Source organism: Oncorhynchus mykiss, chromosome 25 (assembly GCF_057628025.1).
Source record: "Oncorhynchus mykiss isolate SJ-2025 chromosome 25, ASM5762802v1, whole genome shotgun sequence".
In the NCBI taxonomy this organism is placed as follows: Eukaryota; Metazoa; Chordata; class Actinopteri; order Salmoniformes; family Salmonidae; genus Oncorhynchus; species Oncorhynchus mykiss.
This window is the reverse complement of record NC_143046.1, coordinates 68,619,181-68,638,579: the sequence shown is the minus strand read 5'-3', so window position 1 is coordinate 68,638,579 and position 19,399 is coordinate 68,619,181. Positions and strand designations below refer to the sequence as shown.

Below are 19,399 nucleotides of genomic sequence, written 5' to 3'. Positions count from 1 at the left end.
CCTTTACTTTCAGTGCAGCAAACTCTCTCCAGAAGTTCAGTGAGGATCTCTGAATGATCCAATGTTGACCTAAATGACTACTGATGATAAATACAATCCACCTGTGTGTAATCAAGTCTCCGTATAAATGCACCTGCACTGTGATAGTCTCAGAGGTCCGTTAAAAGCGCAGAGAGCATCATGAAGAACAAGGAACACACCAGGCAGGTCCGAGATACTGTTGTGAAGAAGTTTAAAGCCGGATTTGGATACAAAAAGATTTCCCAAGCTTTAAACATCCCAAGGAGCACTGTGCAAGCGATAATATTGAAATGGAAGGAGTATCAGACCACTGCAAATCTACCAAGACCTGGCCGTCCCTCTAAACTTTCAGCTCATACAAGGAGAAGACTGATCAGAGATGCAGCCAAGAGGCCCATGATCACTCTGGATGAACTGCAGAGATCTACAGCTGAGGTGGGAGACTCTGTCCATAGGACAACAATCAGTCGTATATTGCACAAATCTGGCCTTTATGGAAGAGTGGCAAGAAGAAAGCCATTTCTTAAAGATATCCATAAAAAGTGTTGTTTAAAGTTTGCCACAAGCCACCTGGGAGACACACCAAACATGTGGAAGAAGGTGCTCTGGTCAGATGAAACCAAAATTGAACTTTTTGGCAACAATGCAAAACGTTATGTTTGGCGTAAAAGCAACACAGCTCATCACCCTGAACACACCATCCCCACTGTCAAACATGGTGGTGGCAGCATCATGGTTTGGGCCTGCTTTTCTTCAGCAGGGACAGGGAAGATGGTTAAAATTGATGGGAAGATGGATGGAGCCAAATACAGGACCATTCTGGAAGAAAACCTGATGGAGTCTGCAAAAGACCTGAGACTGGGACGGAGATTTGTCTTCCAACAAGACAATGATCCAAAACATAAAGCAAAATCTACAATGGAATGGTTCAAAAATAAACATATCCAGGTGTTAGAATGGCCAAGTCAAAGTCCAGACCTGAATCCAATCTAGAATCTGTGGAAAGAACTGAAAACTGCTGTTCACAAATGCTCTCCATCCAACCTCACTGAGCTCGAGCTGTTTTGCAAGGAGGAATGGGAAAACATTTCAGTCTCTCGATGTGCAAAACTGATAGAGACATACCCCAAGCGACTTACAGCTGTAATCGCAGCAAAAGGTGGCGCTACAAAGTATTAACTTAAGGGGGCTGAATAATTTTGCACGCCCAATTTTTCAGTTTTTGATTTGTTAAAAAAAGTTTGAAATATCCAATAAATGTCGTTCCACTTCATGATTGTGTCCCACTTGTTGTTGATTCTTCACAAAAAAATACAGTTTTATATCTTTATGTTTGAAGCCTGAAATGTGGCAAAAGGTCGCAAAGTTCAAGGGGGCCGAATACTTTCGCAAGGCACTGTAGATGTTCTTATTCTTTGTTTTTATGTTTTATTATCATCTCGCTCTCATACTGTGTTGCAACTGTTGGATTTTGCCTAGCCATCTTGTCTCAAGAGGACCACGATGGAAATAAGTCCTAGACTTTGTGTGTTATCCTCGATGATTTTACTAATATGCACGTTTGGATTTAAGTTTTATGGTCAATTTAATAAACAAAACATTTAAAAAATCAGCTCACACCTCCATTCTGCTCCTCCCACCTATAGGTAGAAATTTAAATAGGAAGCTACCATGGTAAGGGCCGTTCAACATTGGTCAGACCAAACAAAATCTATGCTTCAAGATTGTTTTGATCACACGAACTGGGAAATGTTCCAGGTTGCCTCTGCGAATAGTTTTGACGTATACACTGACTTGGTGACAGGAAGTGCATAGAGGATGTTGTTCCCACTGTGACGATTAGAACTTATCCAAACCAACCATTGTTCTTGCCATAATACAGACTTCGTATTTTACCAAATAGGGCTCTCTTCTGTATACCACCCCTACTTTGTAACACAACTAATAGGCTCAAACGCATTAAGAAGAAAATAAATTCTACAAATTAACTTTTAACAAGGCACACCTGTTCACTGAAATGCATTCCATGTGACTACCCATGAAGCTGGTTGAGAGAATGCCAAGAGCGTGCAAAGCTGCCATCAAGGCAAAGTGTGGCTACTTTGAAGAATCTCAAATATAAAATATATTTTGATGTGTTTAACACTTTTTTGGTTACTACATATTTCATAGTTTTGATCTCTTCACTATTATTCTACAATGTCAAAAATAGTAAAAATAAAGAAAAACACTGGAATGAGTAGGTGTGTCCAAACTTTTGACTGGTACTGTATGTAAGAATGTTGTTCATCGACTACAGCTCAGCTTTCAACTCCATTAGTGCCCTCCAAGCTCATGACTAAGCTCAGGGCCCTGGGTCTGAACTCCTCCCCATTCAACTGGGTCCTGGTGGGTTGACCCCAAGTGGTGAAGGTAGGCAACAACACCTCTGCCACACTGATCCTCAACACCGGCCCCACAAGGGTGTGGGCTCAGCCCCCTCCGGTACTCCCTGTTCACCCATGACTGCTTGGCCACGCACGTCTCCAACTCAATCATAAAGTTTGCTCACAACCCAACAGTGGTAGGCCTGATTACCAACAATGATGAGATAGCATACAGGGAGGAGATTAGAGCCCTGGCAGAGTGGTGCTTCAAGTTCCTCGGTGTGCACATCACCGACAACCTGAAAAGCGGTCCATTCACACAGACAGGATGGTGAAGAAAATGCATCTGCGCCTCTTCAACCTCAGGAGGCTGAATAAATTTGGTTTGGCCCCTAGGACCTTCACGAACTTCCACAGATGCACCATTGAGAGCATCCTGTCAGGCTGCATCACCGGCTGGTACGGCAATTGCACCGTCCGCAACCGCAGGGCTCTCCAGAGAGTGGTGCAGTCAGCCCAACGCATCACCGGTGGCACACTGCCTGCCCTTCAGGACATCTGTAGCACCTAATGTCACAGGAAGGCCAAGAAAATCATCAAGGACCTCAGCCACCCGAGCCACGGCCTGTTCACCCCGCTACCATCTAGAAGTCGGAGACAGTACAGGTGCATCAAAGATGGGACCGAGAGACTGAGAAACAGCTTCTATCTTCAGGCCATCAAACTGTTAAACAGTCACCAATAGCTGGCCTCTGCCCAGTACCCTGCCCTGAACCTCAGAGACTGCTGCCCTATGTATATAGATTAACTGAACTAACTGTTGCGATTACTGCACTGCCGAAGCTAGAAACACAAGCATTGCGTACACATCTACAAATCTGTGTACGCAACCAATACACTTTGCTTTAAGACCAGACCACAATTAAACTGAGATTTAATCTAAGCCACTCTTCAACAGCCCAGAGCCATTGCATTTTTTATAACAAAACAGTTCACAAGGAGAGGAGAGGAGAAAGTAGAGCTGATGTAGAGAAAGGAAGACACAAGCAGAGACAAGAAGACAAGAAGAGGCCAGGAGAGAAGAGTAGAGGAGCAGAGGAAATTGGTTAGTCAGTTCATGATGGGACAGAGAAATGCACTATGTAATTCCCTCCTCCTCAACTGACCACAAAATGGAAATTGGGAAATCCTACTTGAGTCTATCATATTTTCCACTGGCTACACCAGGCCTGTGCCATCCACTCTGCCAGGCCTGAGAACTAAACTTTGCAGACAGACAACAAGCCTACTTTATCAGAGCGAGCAGCTTTCAGTATAAATAGAGCAGCGAGTTAAATCCACTCAACTGTTGAAAGCCTCTGGATATGATGACACGAGCTAGCCTTTACATAACATGATGTGACGCTAGGGGGGGGGGGGCAGAGGGGAGGAGGCAGCGTTATTTATAGTGGTGGGGTAGTGGACTGTGCCTTAATGTAGTTATGTAAGACAGAGGGAGCACTGTGAGGCTAGTGTCATACACGAGGACCCAGATTATTTATTATCCACCCCGATGCGCTGACCAAAAATCCGTCCCCAAAACCCTGTCCTGTATGTTCTCTCCTATCTGAGAGCTTATATTATTTTTTAACCCTGTGATCACTTGTGGCAACAGATGGGGTGCCAGTTCTGTTTGCATGGAAGTGTTGCTACTGCTTCTCTCTACATGGTGGTCTGTAATGTTGATATTCTATTATGCAAACCGCTGGTGGTAGGCTAATTGGACTTATCATTTTTTCCTCACAAGGCTCTAAATACACAACTGTGTATAGATCGATCTTCTTGCCCTTTGGTTCAGAGACAAAATGTACTCTGACAGAGTTGGGCCCGAAATGATTGACACCTTCCTGATAAACATGAGCAATAATGACTGTGTACAATAATTCAAATCTGAGCTATATTGTATGCAACAAAAAAAGGGGGACTTTTTCTATTTATTCATACTAATACAATTGCTGAGAGAAATAGAAATAGTAATATTTTCTATTTTCAAAAAGGTAGGGGTCAAAATTGTTGACACCCCTAAAGATTTGTAGAAATAAAGTAGTCTAAAGTTAAGTATTTGGTCCCATATTCCTAGCACACATTGACTACATCAAGCTTGTGATTCTATACTGAACAAAAATATAAACGCAACATGTAAAGTGTTGGTCTCATGTTTAATGAGCTGAAATAAAAGGTCACAGAAATGTTCCATATGCACAAAACCTTATTTCTCTCAAATTATGTGCACAAACTTGTTTACGTCCCTGTCAGTGAGCATTTCTCTTTTGCCAAGACAATCCATCCACCTGACAGGTGTGGCATATCAAGAAGCTGATTAAACGGCATGATCATTACACAGGTGCACCTTGTGCTGGGGACAATAAAAGGCCACTCCAAAATGTGAAGTTTTGTCACACATCACAATGCCACAGACATCTCAAGTTGAGGGAGCGTGCAATTGGCATGTAGACTGTAGGAATATCCACCAGAGCTGTAGCCAGAGAATTTAATGTTCATTTCTCTACCATAAGCCGCCTCCAACGACAGGATAGTCTGAGACCAGCCACCCGGAAAGCTGATGAAACTGAGGAGTATTTCTGTCTGTAATAAAGCCCTTGTGGGGTTAAAACAAATTCTCATTGGCTGGGCTTGGCTCCCTAACAATTTTGTCCAGTCCCAAACTTGATGTAGTCATTGCGTGCTAGGAATATGGGACCAAATCCTAAACTTTTGACTACTTTATTTATACAAATCTTTAGGTGTGTCAATAATTTCAGACTCCACTGTATATTCTCTCATGTAAACAATATAAAGGCCTCTGTAACATGAACAGCATTGAGTGTTATTGAATATGATTAACTGTGGTCATTTAGGACAGATAGATGAGCTCCGCATTAAGGATGGACTTTTATTTTTTTTAGGATGGACTTACAGCTTTCAGGATATTGACTGCATCAGCACTCAGCCAGGATGCATAGATAATCTCCTCATTCAGGATGGACTCAAACAGGTCGTCCTCGTTCTCTGCCTCGAAGGGGGCGTGGCCAGACAACATCTCGTAGAGCAGCACCCCGAGAGCCCACCAGTCCACAGACGGCCCATACAGCATCTCCTGAAGAATCTGGGTACCCACAACACATGACATTTAACAACATTACACAACATAGTAGAGACCTTCTAAAGTACATCAACTGGAGTTTTACTAAATGTAACACCAAATTCCAGAGCCAAGACAGTTCCTTGGGTTTCGCTGCTCTTCACTGGGATACACTAAGGACTGAGTGTTGGGGATGGCAATGAAGCCATTCATCAAAATCAGACTAAATGCTTTACGTACAAACACATACACACTCCACATTCATAAACTCACTAATTCGTAACCAAGGACCCCTCTCTTGGTGCATTTCGTCGTGGGGATTTAAAGAGTGTTGGCAAACAGAGCCTGTGAGAGGCAGATGGGGCTCTCCTAACAGAACTGAAGTGGTTTCAGGGGGCCAACCCAACACAGGTGTGTTACCTAGCTGCTAACCACCAGGGAGACTGGATTAGAGGACCAGTGTTAACAGTACTGGGTATTCAGAGTGGTGGGGTGACATAGTGGGGCTGGCTCCTAAATAATGTGAACTCCAATGTCCTTCGAAAGATAGATGGGAGACCGATACTTAATGATTCCCATTGGTGTAAAGGATGCAATCTTAGAGCAGAGGAAGGGGTATAAGAGTGGAGGGGGGTAAACTGACCTCTGGGGCGATGTAGTCAGGCGTCCCACAGAAGGTGCCCGTGGCCACACCTTCAAACATGCCCTCCTTGCACATGCCAAAATCAGCCAGTTTACAGTGTCCATCTTTATCAAGGAGCACATTGTCCAGTTTAAGATCCCTGGAAAACATAACACCTCATTACAGACATCTCCAGACCTGTAGACTCCTAAACGCATTCATTTTTTGGGGGAAACTATTCAACTATTACGTATGTTCCCTATTGGGGCGGCAGGATAGCCTAGTGGTTAGAGTGTTGGACTCATAACTGGAAGGTTGCAAGTTCAAATCCCCGAGCTGACAAGGTACAAATCTGTCGTTCCGCCCCTGAACAGGCAGTTAGGCCGTCATTGAAAATAAGAATTTGTTCTTAACTGACTTGCCTAGTCAAATAAAATAAAAACATTACCAGTGAGTCAGCAAATACTGCTATATTTAATTTTGTGACGGCTAAACTATCCTCCCCTTCGAGAGTTGTTGCTAAAATTGCTAAAATATGTCTGTGAGGTGAGAGAATATGGTGAGTTAGACCACATGTAGACTGTGACCAACTGTAGGACCAGGAGACACAGAGGAGAACTGTTGGCCAGGACACTGACCAATGACTAACAGCAGAGAAGCAGAGAAGAGTCTGTCACAGTCATACGACAGAGCCTAATGGGGAAGGGGGATGAGCAGGGGAATGGCTGGGCTGCAGTGTCAATATTGATCTGTCACCCCCAAAAAATGGGGAGAACTTCAAACACAGACATTAACAAAATGTTTTGGCGTTGGGCTCTTGTATCTTTGAAGTTTGTCTAGCGTCTTTAAATTAGCACTGTAACGAGGAGAAGCAATATTCAGGAGAAGCAGTAAGGTAGGAGCAAAGCAGAGTCATTATTAATTTCCTTCATAATGAATCATCCCCCATAACAATAAATTGTCTGGTCTCTGTCTCCATCTCTATTGGAGGCCCCTCCTCCTCCCCACTAAGGCCGTTGGAGCCTTGGCTATCTGAGAGACAGATTAACCCAGCCAATAGCGCTAATCTGAGATCAGGTGACACAGCAGTGATGTCACCAATGTGTTAGACGGGCATGGCTGAGTCTGCAGGTAAAGGTGAGGTAATGACTTAATGTGTAGGTTGTGTGTGTATGTGTGAGAGGGAGGGAGTGAGGAAAAAGAAATAGAGTGAAGACACACAGACACACATTAATGGAAGTATAGTGTGGTTGGTTTAATCTGGTGTTTCCTGTCCTGACTGACTCAGTTCCTCATGGTGCCTCTGGCTCACTGCAAAACAAACACAGGGCAAAAAAGACTTGTAGAAATAAAGCAGTCTAAAGTATAATATTTGCTCCCATACTTCAAGCACGCATTTACTACATGAAGCTTGTGATTCTATACTGAACAAAAATATAAATGTAAAATGTAAAGTGTTGGTCCCATGTTTCATGAGCTGAAATAAAAGATCACAAAAATGTTCCATACACACAAAAAGCTTATTTCTCTCATATTGTGCACAAATTTGTTTTACATCCCTGTTAGTGAGAATGTCTCCTTTGCCAAGATAATAAACATGGACAGGTGACTAGGAATATGGCCGAATACAAACAGTGTAGTTATTCCCTCCACAAGGGAATCAAACAAGCAAAATGTCAGTATAGAGAAAGTAGAGTCGCAATTCAAGGACTCAGACACGAGACGTATGTGTATAGTCCTTAGCAAGGGTACATCCTGTTTGAGTTTCTGCCTATAGGAAGGGAGGAGCAAAATGGAGTCATGGTCAGATTTGCCGAAAGGAGGGCGGGGGAGGGAGGGCCTTGTATAATTTGCAAATAAATTCATTAAAAATCCTACAATGTGATTTCTGGATTTTTTTCCCTCATTTTGTCTGTCATAGTTGAAGTGTACCTATGATGAAAATTACAGGCCTCTCATATTTTTTAAGTGGGAGAACTTGCACAATTGGTGGCTGACTAAATACTTTTTTGCCCCACTGTATATATATTTTTAAATACTGCAAAGTTTCCTAAGGACTAGAAGTGAGGCAGCCCTCTCTATCGGCACCATTACTCTAAGAAGCCGATTAAACAGCATGATCAATACACAGGTGCACCTTTTGTAAAATGTGCAGTTTTGTCACACAACACAATGCCAGAGATGTCGACAATTTTGAGGGGGCGTGCAATTGGCATGTTGACAAAAGGATTAGCCACCAGTGCGGTTGCCAGATAATTCAATGTTAATTGAAAAATACCATAAACCACCTCCAACGTCATTTTTAAAAATTTGGCAGTACATACAACCGGCCTAACAACCGCAGACCACGTGTATGGCGTAGTGTGTGTGGGTGAGCGGTTTGCTGATGTCAACGTTGTGAACAGAGTGCCGGGGTTATGGTATGGGTATAAGCTACAAACAATGAACACAATTGCATTTAAATCGAGGGCAATTTTAATGCACAAAAATATCGTAACAAGATCCTGAGGCCCATTTGTTTAAGGTATCTGTGACCAACAATCATGTGAAATGCATAGATTAGGTCCTAATGAATTTATTTCAATTGACTTAGTGACTGTAACTCAGTAAAAATCAATGAAATTGTTGCATGATGCAGTTATATTTTTGTTCAGTATAAAAGCACAACCAAATTACAGTAGAAAAACAATATGTTTGATTTTTGGTTTAGTTGTCATCTAAATGTGTTATTACTGCGCTGTCAACCATTTAAAAGCATACAAAGTTCAAATGGGAATACAATGTCAGATATTTGTATTTATACAACAACTTAACGTGTTATGGGCTTCATCTAATAGAACAACCAAATGTCCTGGGTTGCAGATGAGATTACATTAAAAGTACATAGTGCAAGTGATCAATGCTGTTCAAGATTCTGCACAGATTATGAAAGCAACTGAAGATCTCCACAGACCTGCGACCTTTGAATGCTATCTTGAACATGCACGCTTGATTACGTAAGAGATTTAGAGTTACAGTAGGCTAACCTCAAAATGTGGCCATAGATGTGTTACTCATTTTAAGGTTGAATAAATACTGTTACCTATGAAAGATTATTGAATTGTGTTTGGTTGACCACGCAACCAAATATCAACATTTCAAGGATATCTAATGCTTGGATAGTTTCATCTGAGCCACTGGCTTAATCTTATTCTTTACATTTTTGTTGTTGAAGTTAGAGATGTGAATCCAACACATCATTTGTTAACAAGTTAATAGGGAATTTACTGTATTGCAAAAGTGATATTAAATTGTGTTTGGTTGTCAAATTCCAGTTTGTCTACATTTTAATAAAATGTAATATCCCACTGGGCACAAATTGGTTGAATCAACATTGTTTCAATGTAATTTTTCAACATATTGAATGTGAAATTGTTGTTTTAAGGGTGAAATTTGAATCACAGGATTATGTCATCATGGTTACACATTTTCAACATAGATAAACCTTATATAAAATATGTTGAATTTGCACCTTTTGAAATACCGTTATATCCACTATCAGAAAAAAACTATCGGAGAGTTTATATATCTACAGCTATCCATTTGGTCTCCCAAACCCAGCCCTGCTCAGCTTTAATATGTGTCACTGACTACTATCAATGTGCTATCGAGAGAATGATTTTGAGAGATCTCTTAGTAACTAAATATATTCACTGTTGCTATCAGCCATTCCAAAGCTACATTTTAACAAAGCAAATTAAATGTAAGCATACTTTATAAGTCATACAGTATTTCAATGATACTTTTTAGGCCTAAAAAGCATTTGCAAAGTCATCAACGACTTTTGTTTCAATTCAACCTAGGGTAAAAAAATAAATAAAAAGACAATACAGTTGAAGTCGGAGGTACATACAGTCGTGGCCAAATGTTGAGAATGACACAAATATTAATTTCCACTAAGTTTGCAGCTTCAGTGTCTAGATATTTTTGTCAGATGTTACTATGGAATACTGAAGTATAATTACAAGCATTTCATAAGTGTCAAAGGCGTCTATTGACCCTTCTTTTTCAAGACCTCTGCAATCTGCCCTGGCATGCTGTCAATTAACTTCTGGGCCACATCCTGACTGATGGCAGCCCATTCTTGCATAATCAATGCTTGGAGTTTGTCAGAATTTGTGGGTTTTTGTTTGTCCACCCGCCTCTTGAGGATTGACCACAAGTTCTCAATGGGATTAACGTCCGGGGAGTTTCCTGGCCATAGACCCAAATATCAATGTTTTGTTCCCTGCTTTTGCCTTATGGCAAACTGTTCCATCATGCTGGAAAAGGCATTGTTCGTCACCAAACTGTTCCTGGATGGTTGGGATAAGTTGGTTTTGGAGGATGTGTTGGTACCATTCTTTATTCATGGTTGTGTTCTTAGGCAAAATTGTGAGTGAGCCCACTCCCTTGGCTGAGAAGCAACCCCACACATGAATGGTCTCAGGATGCTTTACTGTTGGCATGACACAGGACTGATGGTAGCACTCACCTTGTCTTCTCCGGATATAGGATATATCGATATATGGTTTACTGTGGATATATGTACTTTTGTACCCATTTCCTCCAGCATCTTCACAAGGTCCTTTGCTGTTGTTCTGGGATTGATTTGCACTTTTCACGCCAAAGTACGTTAATCTCTCAAATTAGGTTGAAACAACGTTGATTCAAACAGTTTGTGACCAGTGGGTGGTGGGGTTTTCAGGCTTGAGTCCAATGACACCGTTTTACTAAAGAATTACCCTCCACTTAATCACAAACCCTGCCTGCTTCCTGTCCTCTGGTTTTTGTTTGGCTCTCTACTCCAACCTCAGTCACTACCTCATCCACCTAATTCCTCTTCATCACTTCCTGTGAGAGGCACGGCTGGGCAGTGAATCTAGCGTCGATATTAGAGACATTAGACCTTTGTCTATGCGATGTAGGTCATAGTCACAGTGTGTTCATGACCTTGGGGTCAAACTGCCATGCTGGAAACATCTCAGTGCATTCTGAACGTCTGCCGCATGCTGACTTGATCTGCTGTGAATCACATCTCCAACTGGTGATTGGGAAACAGCTGCAGGCATAGAGAGAGGGACCAAGTGCTTCCCAATCATACAGGGAGCGGAAAGTACTAGTAGAGGGAGTAGTTGGTGACTTACTGACTTACTAACCCAAACCATTTACCTTATCTGGACTTCAAATATGTAATAATGACTAACAGCACAGTAAGCAAACCTAAAGAGATTAAAGGACTAGTCAAGGAGGGGACCTTGTGGTCTGTAACATTTTGACATTGGGTACTATAAGCTCTGGACTTTGATTTAAGATTATATTAATGGTCTAAAATCGAGATTAAAGCACTTTTGCAAAAATCATTTTGTTGCTCCATTTTATGGCCCCTGATTGGCTGATAATGAGCCCTTTATCTTGAGGTGAAAGAGCACGAGGAAGAGATACAGTAGTTAAGACAAGAAGGTGGTTAGGTTACATAATACACTTGGGCTACATCTGGGACCATATGTTGAGAAGTCAGCACAGGGTCTTTAGTACTGTTATAGAGCAAGGCCTGGTGTTCTAGGGTTAGGGTATTTCCAGGAAAAGACATTAGCTCATCACATCAATCTAGCAGTCATTCTATGTGGCGCTAACATGGAGGGCTATCTACAGTGCCTTGCGAAAGTATTCGGCCCCCTTGAACTTTGCGACCTTTTGCCACATTTCAGGCTTCAAACATAAAGATATAAAACTGTATTTTTTTTGTGAAGAATCAACAACAAGTGGGACACAATCATGAAGTGGAACGACATTTATTGGATATTTCAAACTTTTTTAACAAATCAAAAACTGAAAAATTGGGCGTGCAAAATTATTCAGCCCCTTTACTTTCAGTGCAGCAAACTCTCTCCAGAAGTTCAGTGAGGATCTCTGAATGATCCAATGTTGACCTAAATGACTAATGATGATAAATACAATCCACCTGTGTGTAATCAAGTCTCCGTATAAATGCACCTGCACTGTGATAGTCTCAGAGGTCCGTCAAAAGCGCAGAGAGCATCATGAAGAACAAGGAACACACCAGGCAGGTCCGAGATACTGTTGTGAAGAAGTTTAAAGCCGGATTTGGATACACAAATATTTCCCAAGCTTTAAACATCCCAAGGAGCACTGTGCAAGCGATAATATTGAAATGGAAGGAGTATCAGACCACTGCAAATCTACCAAGACCTGGCCGTCCCTCTAAACTTTCAGCTCATATAAGGAGAAGACTGATCAGAGATGCAGCCAAGAGGCCCATGATCACTCTGGATGAACTGCAGAGATCTACAGCTGAGGTGGGAGACTCTGTCCATAGGACAACAATCAGTTGTATATTGCACAAATCTGGCCTTTATGGAAGAGTGGCAAGAAGAAAGCCATTTCTTAAAGATATCCATAAAAAGTGTTGTTTAAAGTTTGCCACAAGCCACCTGGGAGACACACCAAACATGTGGAAGAAGGTGCTCTGGTCAGATGAAACCAAAATTGAACTTTTTGGCAACAATGCAAAACGTTATGTTTGGCGTAAAAGCAACACAGCTGAACACACCATCCCCACTGTCAAACATGGTGGTGGCAGCATCATGGTTTGGGCCTGCTTTTCTTCAGCAGGGACAGGGAAGATGGTTAAAATTGATGGGATGATGGATGGAGCCAAATACAGGACCATTCTGGAAGAAAACCTGATGGAGTCTGCAAAAGACCTGAGACTGGGACGGAGATTTGTCTTCCAACAAGACAATGATCCAAAACATAAAGCAAAATCTACAATGGAATGGTTCAAAAATAAACATATCCAGGTGTTAGAATGGCCAAGTCAAAGTCCAGACCTGAATCCAATCGAGAATCTGTGGAAAGAACTGAAAACTGCTGTTCACAAATGCTCTCCATCCAACCTCACTGAGCTCGAGCTGTTTTGCAAGGAGGAATGGGAAAAAATTTCAGTCTCTCGATGTGCAAAACTGATAGAGACATACCCCAAGCGACTTACAGCTGTAATCGCAGCAAAAGGTGGCGCTACAAAGTATTAACTTAAGGGGGCTGAATAATTTTGCACGCCCAATTTTTCAGTTTTTGATTTGTTAAAAAAAGTTTGAAATATCCAATAAATGTCGTTCCACTTCATGATTGTGTCCCACTTGTTGTTGATTCTTCACAAAAAAATACAGTTTTATATCTTTATGTTTGAAGCCTGAAATGTGGCAAAAGGTCGCAAAGTTCAAGGGGGCCGAATACTTTCGCAAGGCACTGTAAATATAAACTCAACATTTAGCGTAGCCGCTCAGATGCTGCTGCCACCTTTATCAACATGAGGTTTGGCAGAGAGATCGTTGTGTTGGCCATCATGGTAAGTGGACAACAACCATGTAAAAAGACTTTTAAAAGACCACACACAAATCTAGATGGATTAGAACCAGTCACCTGCCATCTTGGCATCACTTCAATGAAAAGGTTAGCCATCTCTATATAAGAGCATGTGTGTGTGTGTGTGTGTGTGTGTATTGGACCTGTAGAGGATGCCCTTGCTGTGCAGGAACATTAGTGCAGAGGTGATCTCGGCAGTGTAGAAGCAAGCGCGGCCCTCCTCAAACTTCCTGGACTTCTGGATGTGGAACATGAGGTCGCCCCCGTTGACAAACTCCATCACAAAGAACAGGCGGTCCTGCAACACAGGGACAATGGTTCAGTTTGTACATACACAATAACGAATCCCAACTTTATCCACAACAGCTCTACATGTTTGAGGACATACCAAGTTCCTTATGTCAAGGAGGAAGAGACGTCAAACTCTTGTCTATTACCCTACTATACAAAATGGCGCCGACAGATGGTCGCCTCGCTTCGAGTCCTTAGGAAACCTTGCAGTATTTAGTTTTTTTATGTATTATTTCTTACATTGTTACCACAGGAAATCTTAAGTTTATTACATACAGCCGGGAAGAACTATTGGATATAAGAGCGACCGACATCCACTTACCAACATCACGACCAGGAATAGGACATACCCGAAGCGGGTCCTCTGTTTGGACCAGGACAATGGATCTAATCCCAGAAGCCGAACCAAAACAACTGTGCCTCTGCAGACGGAGCGGCCTCTTGGTCAGGCTCCGTAGACGTGCACATCGCCCACTGCTCCAAAGTATACTACTCACCAATGTCCAGTCTCTTTACAACAAGGTAGACGAAATTCGAACAAGGGTTGCCTTCCAGAGAGACATCAGAGATTGTAACATTCTCTGTTTCACGGAAACATGGCTCTCTCGGGATATGTTATCGGAATCGGTTCAGCCACCGGGCTTCTCCATGCATCGCACCGACAGAGATAAACACCCCTCTGTGAAGAGGGGGTGTGTATGCCTCATGATTAACGACTCATGGTGTAATCATAACATATAGGAACTCAAGTCCTTCTGCTCACCCGACCTAGAATTCCTTACAGTCAAATGCCGGCCATATTACCTCCAAGTGAATTCTTGTCAGTTATCGTCACAGCTGTGTACATTCCCCCTCAAGCAGACACCACGACGGCCCTCAAGGAACTTCACTGGACTCTATGTAAACTGGAAACCATATATCCTGAGGCTGCATTAATTGTAACTGGGGATTTTAATAAGGATACCTAAATTCAATCAGCATATTGATTGCAGTACTCGCGGGGGTAATACACTCGATCACTTATACTCTAACTTCCAGGACACATACAAAGCCCTCCCCCGACCTCACTTCATCAAGTCCGACCACGACGCCATCTTGCTCCTACCATCTTATAGGCAGAAACTCAAACAGGATGTACCAGTGACTAGAACCATTCAATGCTGGTCTGACCAATCGGAATCCACGCTTCAAGATTGTTTTGATCACGCGGACTGGGATATGGTCCAGTCAGCCTCAGAGAATAACACCGATCTATACGCTGACTCGGTGAGTGAGTATATAAGGAAGTGCATTGGCGATGTTGCACCCACTGTGACTATTAAAACCTACCCTAACCAGAAACCATGGATGGATGGCGGCATTCGCAGCAAACTGAAAGAGCGAACCACCGCATTTAACAATGGAAAGAGGTCTGGGAACATCACTGAATATAAACAGTGTAGTTATTCCCTCCGCAAGGCAATCAAACAAGCGAAATGCCGGTACAGGGACAAAGTGGAGTCGCAATTCAACGACTCAGACCCGAGACGTATGTGGCAGGGTCTACAGGAAATCACAAACTACAAAAAGAAAACCAGCCACGTCCCAGACACCGACGTCACGCTTCCAGACTAAAACCCTTCTTTGCCCGCATTGAGGATAATACAGTGCCATTCTTGCAGACCTCTAACAAGGACTGCAGCCCCCCCCCCCCCCATCTCTCCTTCTTTGTGGCCGACATGAGCAAAACATTTAAACGTGTTAACTTCCTTGGGATAGGTGGGACGGTAGCGTCCTCGACAACAGCAAGTGAAATTGCAGAGCGCCAAATTCAAAAACAGAAATACTCATAATAAAAATTCCTAAAATATACAAGTGTTATACATCAGCTTAAAGATGAACTTATTGTTAATCCAACCGCTGTGTCAGATTTCAAAAAGGCTTTACGGCGAAAGCAAACTATGTGATTATCTGAGAACAGCGCCCAGCAGACAAATCATTAAACAGTAACCAGCCAAGCAGAGGAGTAACAAAAGTCAGAAATAGCAATAGAATGTATCACTTACCTTTGATGATCTTTGTATGGTTGCACTCACAAGACTCCATGTGACACAATAAATGTTTGTTTTGTTCAGTAATCCATTGGCACAAAGCGCTGTCACAGCAGGCAGACGAAAAATCATAAAAGTTCGTAGAAACATGTCAAACGATGTTTATAATCAATCCTCAGGTTGTTTTTGTCAAAAATAATCAATCATATTTCAACCGGACAATAGCTTCGTCAATAGAAAAGGAAAAACAAGAAAGGCGAGGACACATCTCTGGAAATTTCCACTGGCCTCTCATTGAAAGTGGTGTTTCTCCCTCATTTTTTAGAGTAAAATCCTGAAACAATGCATAAAGACTGGCCACATGTAGTGGAAGCCATAGGAATCGTGAACTGCGTCATAAGTCTTTGTATGGTGGATAGGCTTTCAATGGAAAAACAGGCATTTCAAAATAATAGCACTTCATGGATGGATTCTCCTCAGGTTGTCACCTGCCATATTAGTTTTGTTATACTCACATACATTATTTTAACCATTTTGGAAACTTTAGTGTTTTCTATCCAAATCTACTAATTATATGCATACCCTAGCTTCTAGGCCTGAGTAGCAGGCAGTTTACTTTGGGCACCTCAGTCATCCAAACTTCCGAATACTGCCCCCTATCCCAAAAAAGTTTACCCTCGCAAGGCTGCTGGCCCAGACGGCATCCCTAGCCGCATCCTCAGAGCATGCACAGACCAGCAGGCTGGTGTGTTTACGGACATATTCAGTCGCTCTCTATCCCAGTCTGCTGTCCCCACATGCTTCAAGATGGCCACCATTGTTCCTGTACCCAAGAAGGCAAAGACAACTGAACTAAATTACTATCGCCCCGTATTACGCCCCGTCATCATGAAGTGCTTTGATTGACATGTCAAGGATCACATCACTTCCACCTTACCGGCCATCCTAGACACACTTCAGTTTGCATACCACCCCAACAGGTCCACAGACGATACAATTGCCATCACACTGCCCTATCCCATCTGGACAAGATGAATACCCAAGTAAGAATGCTATTCATTGACTATTCATTGACTACAGCATTCAACCCCATACATAGAACCCTCCAAGCTCATCATCAAGCAGGAGGCCCTAGGTCTGTGCAATTGGGTCCTGGACTTTGACGGGCCGCACCCAGGTGGTGATGGTAGGAAACAACATCTCCACTTCGTTGACCCTCAACACTGGGGCCCCACAAGGGTGCATGCTCAGCCCCCTCCTGGACTCCCTGTTCATCCACAACTGCGTGGCCATTCACGCTTTCAACTCAAACATCAAGTTTGCAGACAACAGTAGTGAACTTGATTACCAACAACGACGAGACAACCTACAGGGAGGAGGTGAGGGCACTCGGAGGGTGGTTTCAGGAAAACAACATCTCACTCAACAAAACAAAGGAGATGATCGTGGAATTCAGGAAACAGCAGAAGGAGAACCCACCTATCCACATCGAAGGGACAGTGGTGGAGAAGGTGGAAAGTTAAGTTCCTCGGCGTACACATCACGGACAAACTGAAAAGGTCCACCCACACAGATAGTGTGGGTGGACCTCAGGAGGCTGAAGAAATTTGTCTTGTGCATCTGTAAAAGTTGGTCAGGGTTTTGGGTGACAATCGAGAGCATCCTGTCGGGCTGTATCATAGCCTGGTATGGCAACTGCACCGCCTTCAAGTGCTAGGCTCTCCAGAGGGTGGATACAAACTTGTACTGATGCACAATTGAGAGCATCCTGTCGGGCTGTGTCACTGCCCGGTACGGAAACTGCACCACCCAGACTCTCCAGAGGGTGGTGCGGTCAGCACAACGCATCACCGGGGGCAAACTACCTGTCCTCCATGACACCTACAGCACCGGATGTCACAGGAAGGCCAAAAAGATAATCAAGGACAATTACCACCCGGGCCGCTGCTTGTTCACACTGCTACCATGTAGGTAGAGTTATTAAAGTGACTATGCATAGATGAAAACAACAGACAGTAGCAGCGGTGTAAAATGGAGGGGTGCACATAGTCTGGGTAGCCATTAGATTAGGGTGTTCAGGAGTCTTATGGCTTGGGGATAGAAGCTGTTAAGAAGTCTCTTGGACCTAGACTTGGCGCTCCGGTAACGCTTGCCATGCAGTAGCAGAGAGAACAGTCTATGACTAGAGTGGCTGGAGTCTTTGACAATCTTTTTGGCCTTCCTCTGACACTGCCTTGTATAGAGGTCTTGGATGGCAGGAGGCTTGGCCCCAGTGACTAGGCACCTTCTGTCATGCCTTGTGGTCAGAGGCCGAGCAGTTGCCATACCAGGCAATGATGCTCTCAACGGTGTACCTGTAGAACCTTTTGAGGATCTGAGGACCCATGCCAAATCTTTTCAGACTCCTGAGGGGGAATAGGTTTTGTCGTGCTGTCTTCACATGACTGTCTTGGTGTGCTTGGACCATGTTAGTCTGTTGGTGATGGACACCAAGGAACTTGAAGCCCTCAACCTACTCCACTGCAGCCCCATCGCTGAGAATGGGGGGGTGCTCAGTCTTCTTTTTCCTGTAGTCCACAATCATCTCCTTTGTCTTGATTACATTGAGGGAGAGGTTGATGTCCTGGCACCACATGGCCAGGTCTCTGACCTCCTCCTTATAAGCTGTCTTCCCGGTTATCAGGCCTACCACTGTTGTGTCATTGGCAAACTTGATGATGGTGTTGGAGTCGTGCCTGGCTGTGCAGTCATGAGTGAACAGAGAGTACAGGAGGGGACTGAGCACGCACCCCTGAGGGGTCCCTGTCTTGAGGATCACCGTGGCGGATGTGTTGTTACCTACCCTTACCACCTGGGGGCGGCCCGTCAGGAAGTCCTGGATCCAGTTGCAGAGGAAGGTGTTTAGTCCCAGGGTCCTTGGCTTATGGCACAACAGTGTTGAACGCTGAGCTGTAGTCAATGAATAGTATTCTCACATTGGTGTTTATTTTTGTCCTGGTGGGAAAGGGCAGTGCGGGGTGCAAAATAGATTGCATCATCTGTGGATCTGTTGGGGCGGTATGCAAATTGGAGTCGGTCTGGGGTTTCTGGGACAATGGCGTCGATGAGAGCCATGACCAGCTTTTCAAAGCACTTCATAGCTACAGACGTGAGTGCTTCGGGTCGGTAGTCATTTAGGCAGGTTATCTTGGCGTTCTTGGGCACAGGCACTATGGTTGTCTGCTTAAAACATGTTGGTATTACGAACTTGGACAGGAAGAGGTTGAAAATGTCAGTGAAGACACTTGCCAGTTCGTCAGCGCATGCTCGCAGTACACGTCCTGGTAATCCGTCTGGCCCTGTGGCCTTGTGAATGTTGACCTGTTTAAAGGTCTTACTCACATCGGCTGCGGAGAGCGTGATCACACAGTCTTCTGGAACAGCTGGTGCTCTCATGTATGTTTCAGTGTTATTTGCCACGAAGCGAGCATAGAAGTAGTTTAGCTCGTCTGGTCGGCTCGTGTCACTGGGCAGCTCTCGGCTGTGCTTCCCTTGGTTGTCT

General features: G+C 43.5%; 1 protein-coding gene across 1 annotated transcript in view; it reads right to left on the bottom strand.

The window, feature by feature from the left end:
* The window catches only part of prkcha (protein kinase C, eta, a), a 51,315-nt gene that overhangs the window by 2,526 nt on the left and 29,390 nt on the right, over positions 1-19,399 (bottom strand). Inside the window, exons 11-13 of the mRNA XM_090220842.1 lie at positions 13,681-13,835; positions 6,152-6,290; positions 5,344-5,532 (exon numbers count right to left, since the gene is read on the bottom strand). Of these exons, the coding sequence (XP_090076968.1) occupies positions 5,344-5,532; positions 6,152-6,290; positions 13,681-13,835 (483 nt within the window). The remainder of the gene's footprint in view (positions 1-5,343; positions 5,533-6,151; positions 6,291-13,680; positions 13,836-19,399) is intronic.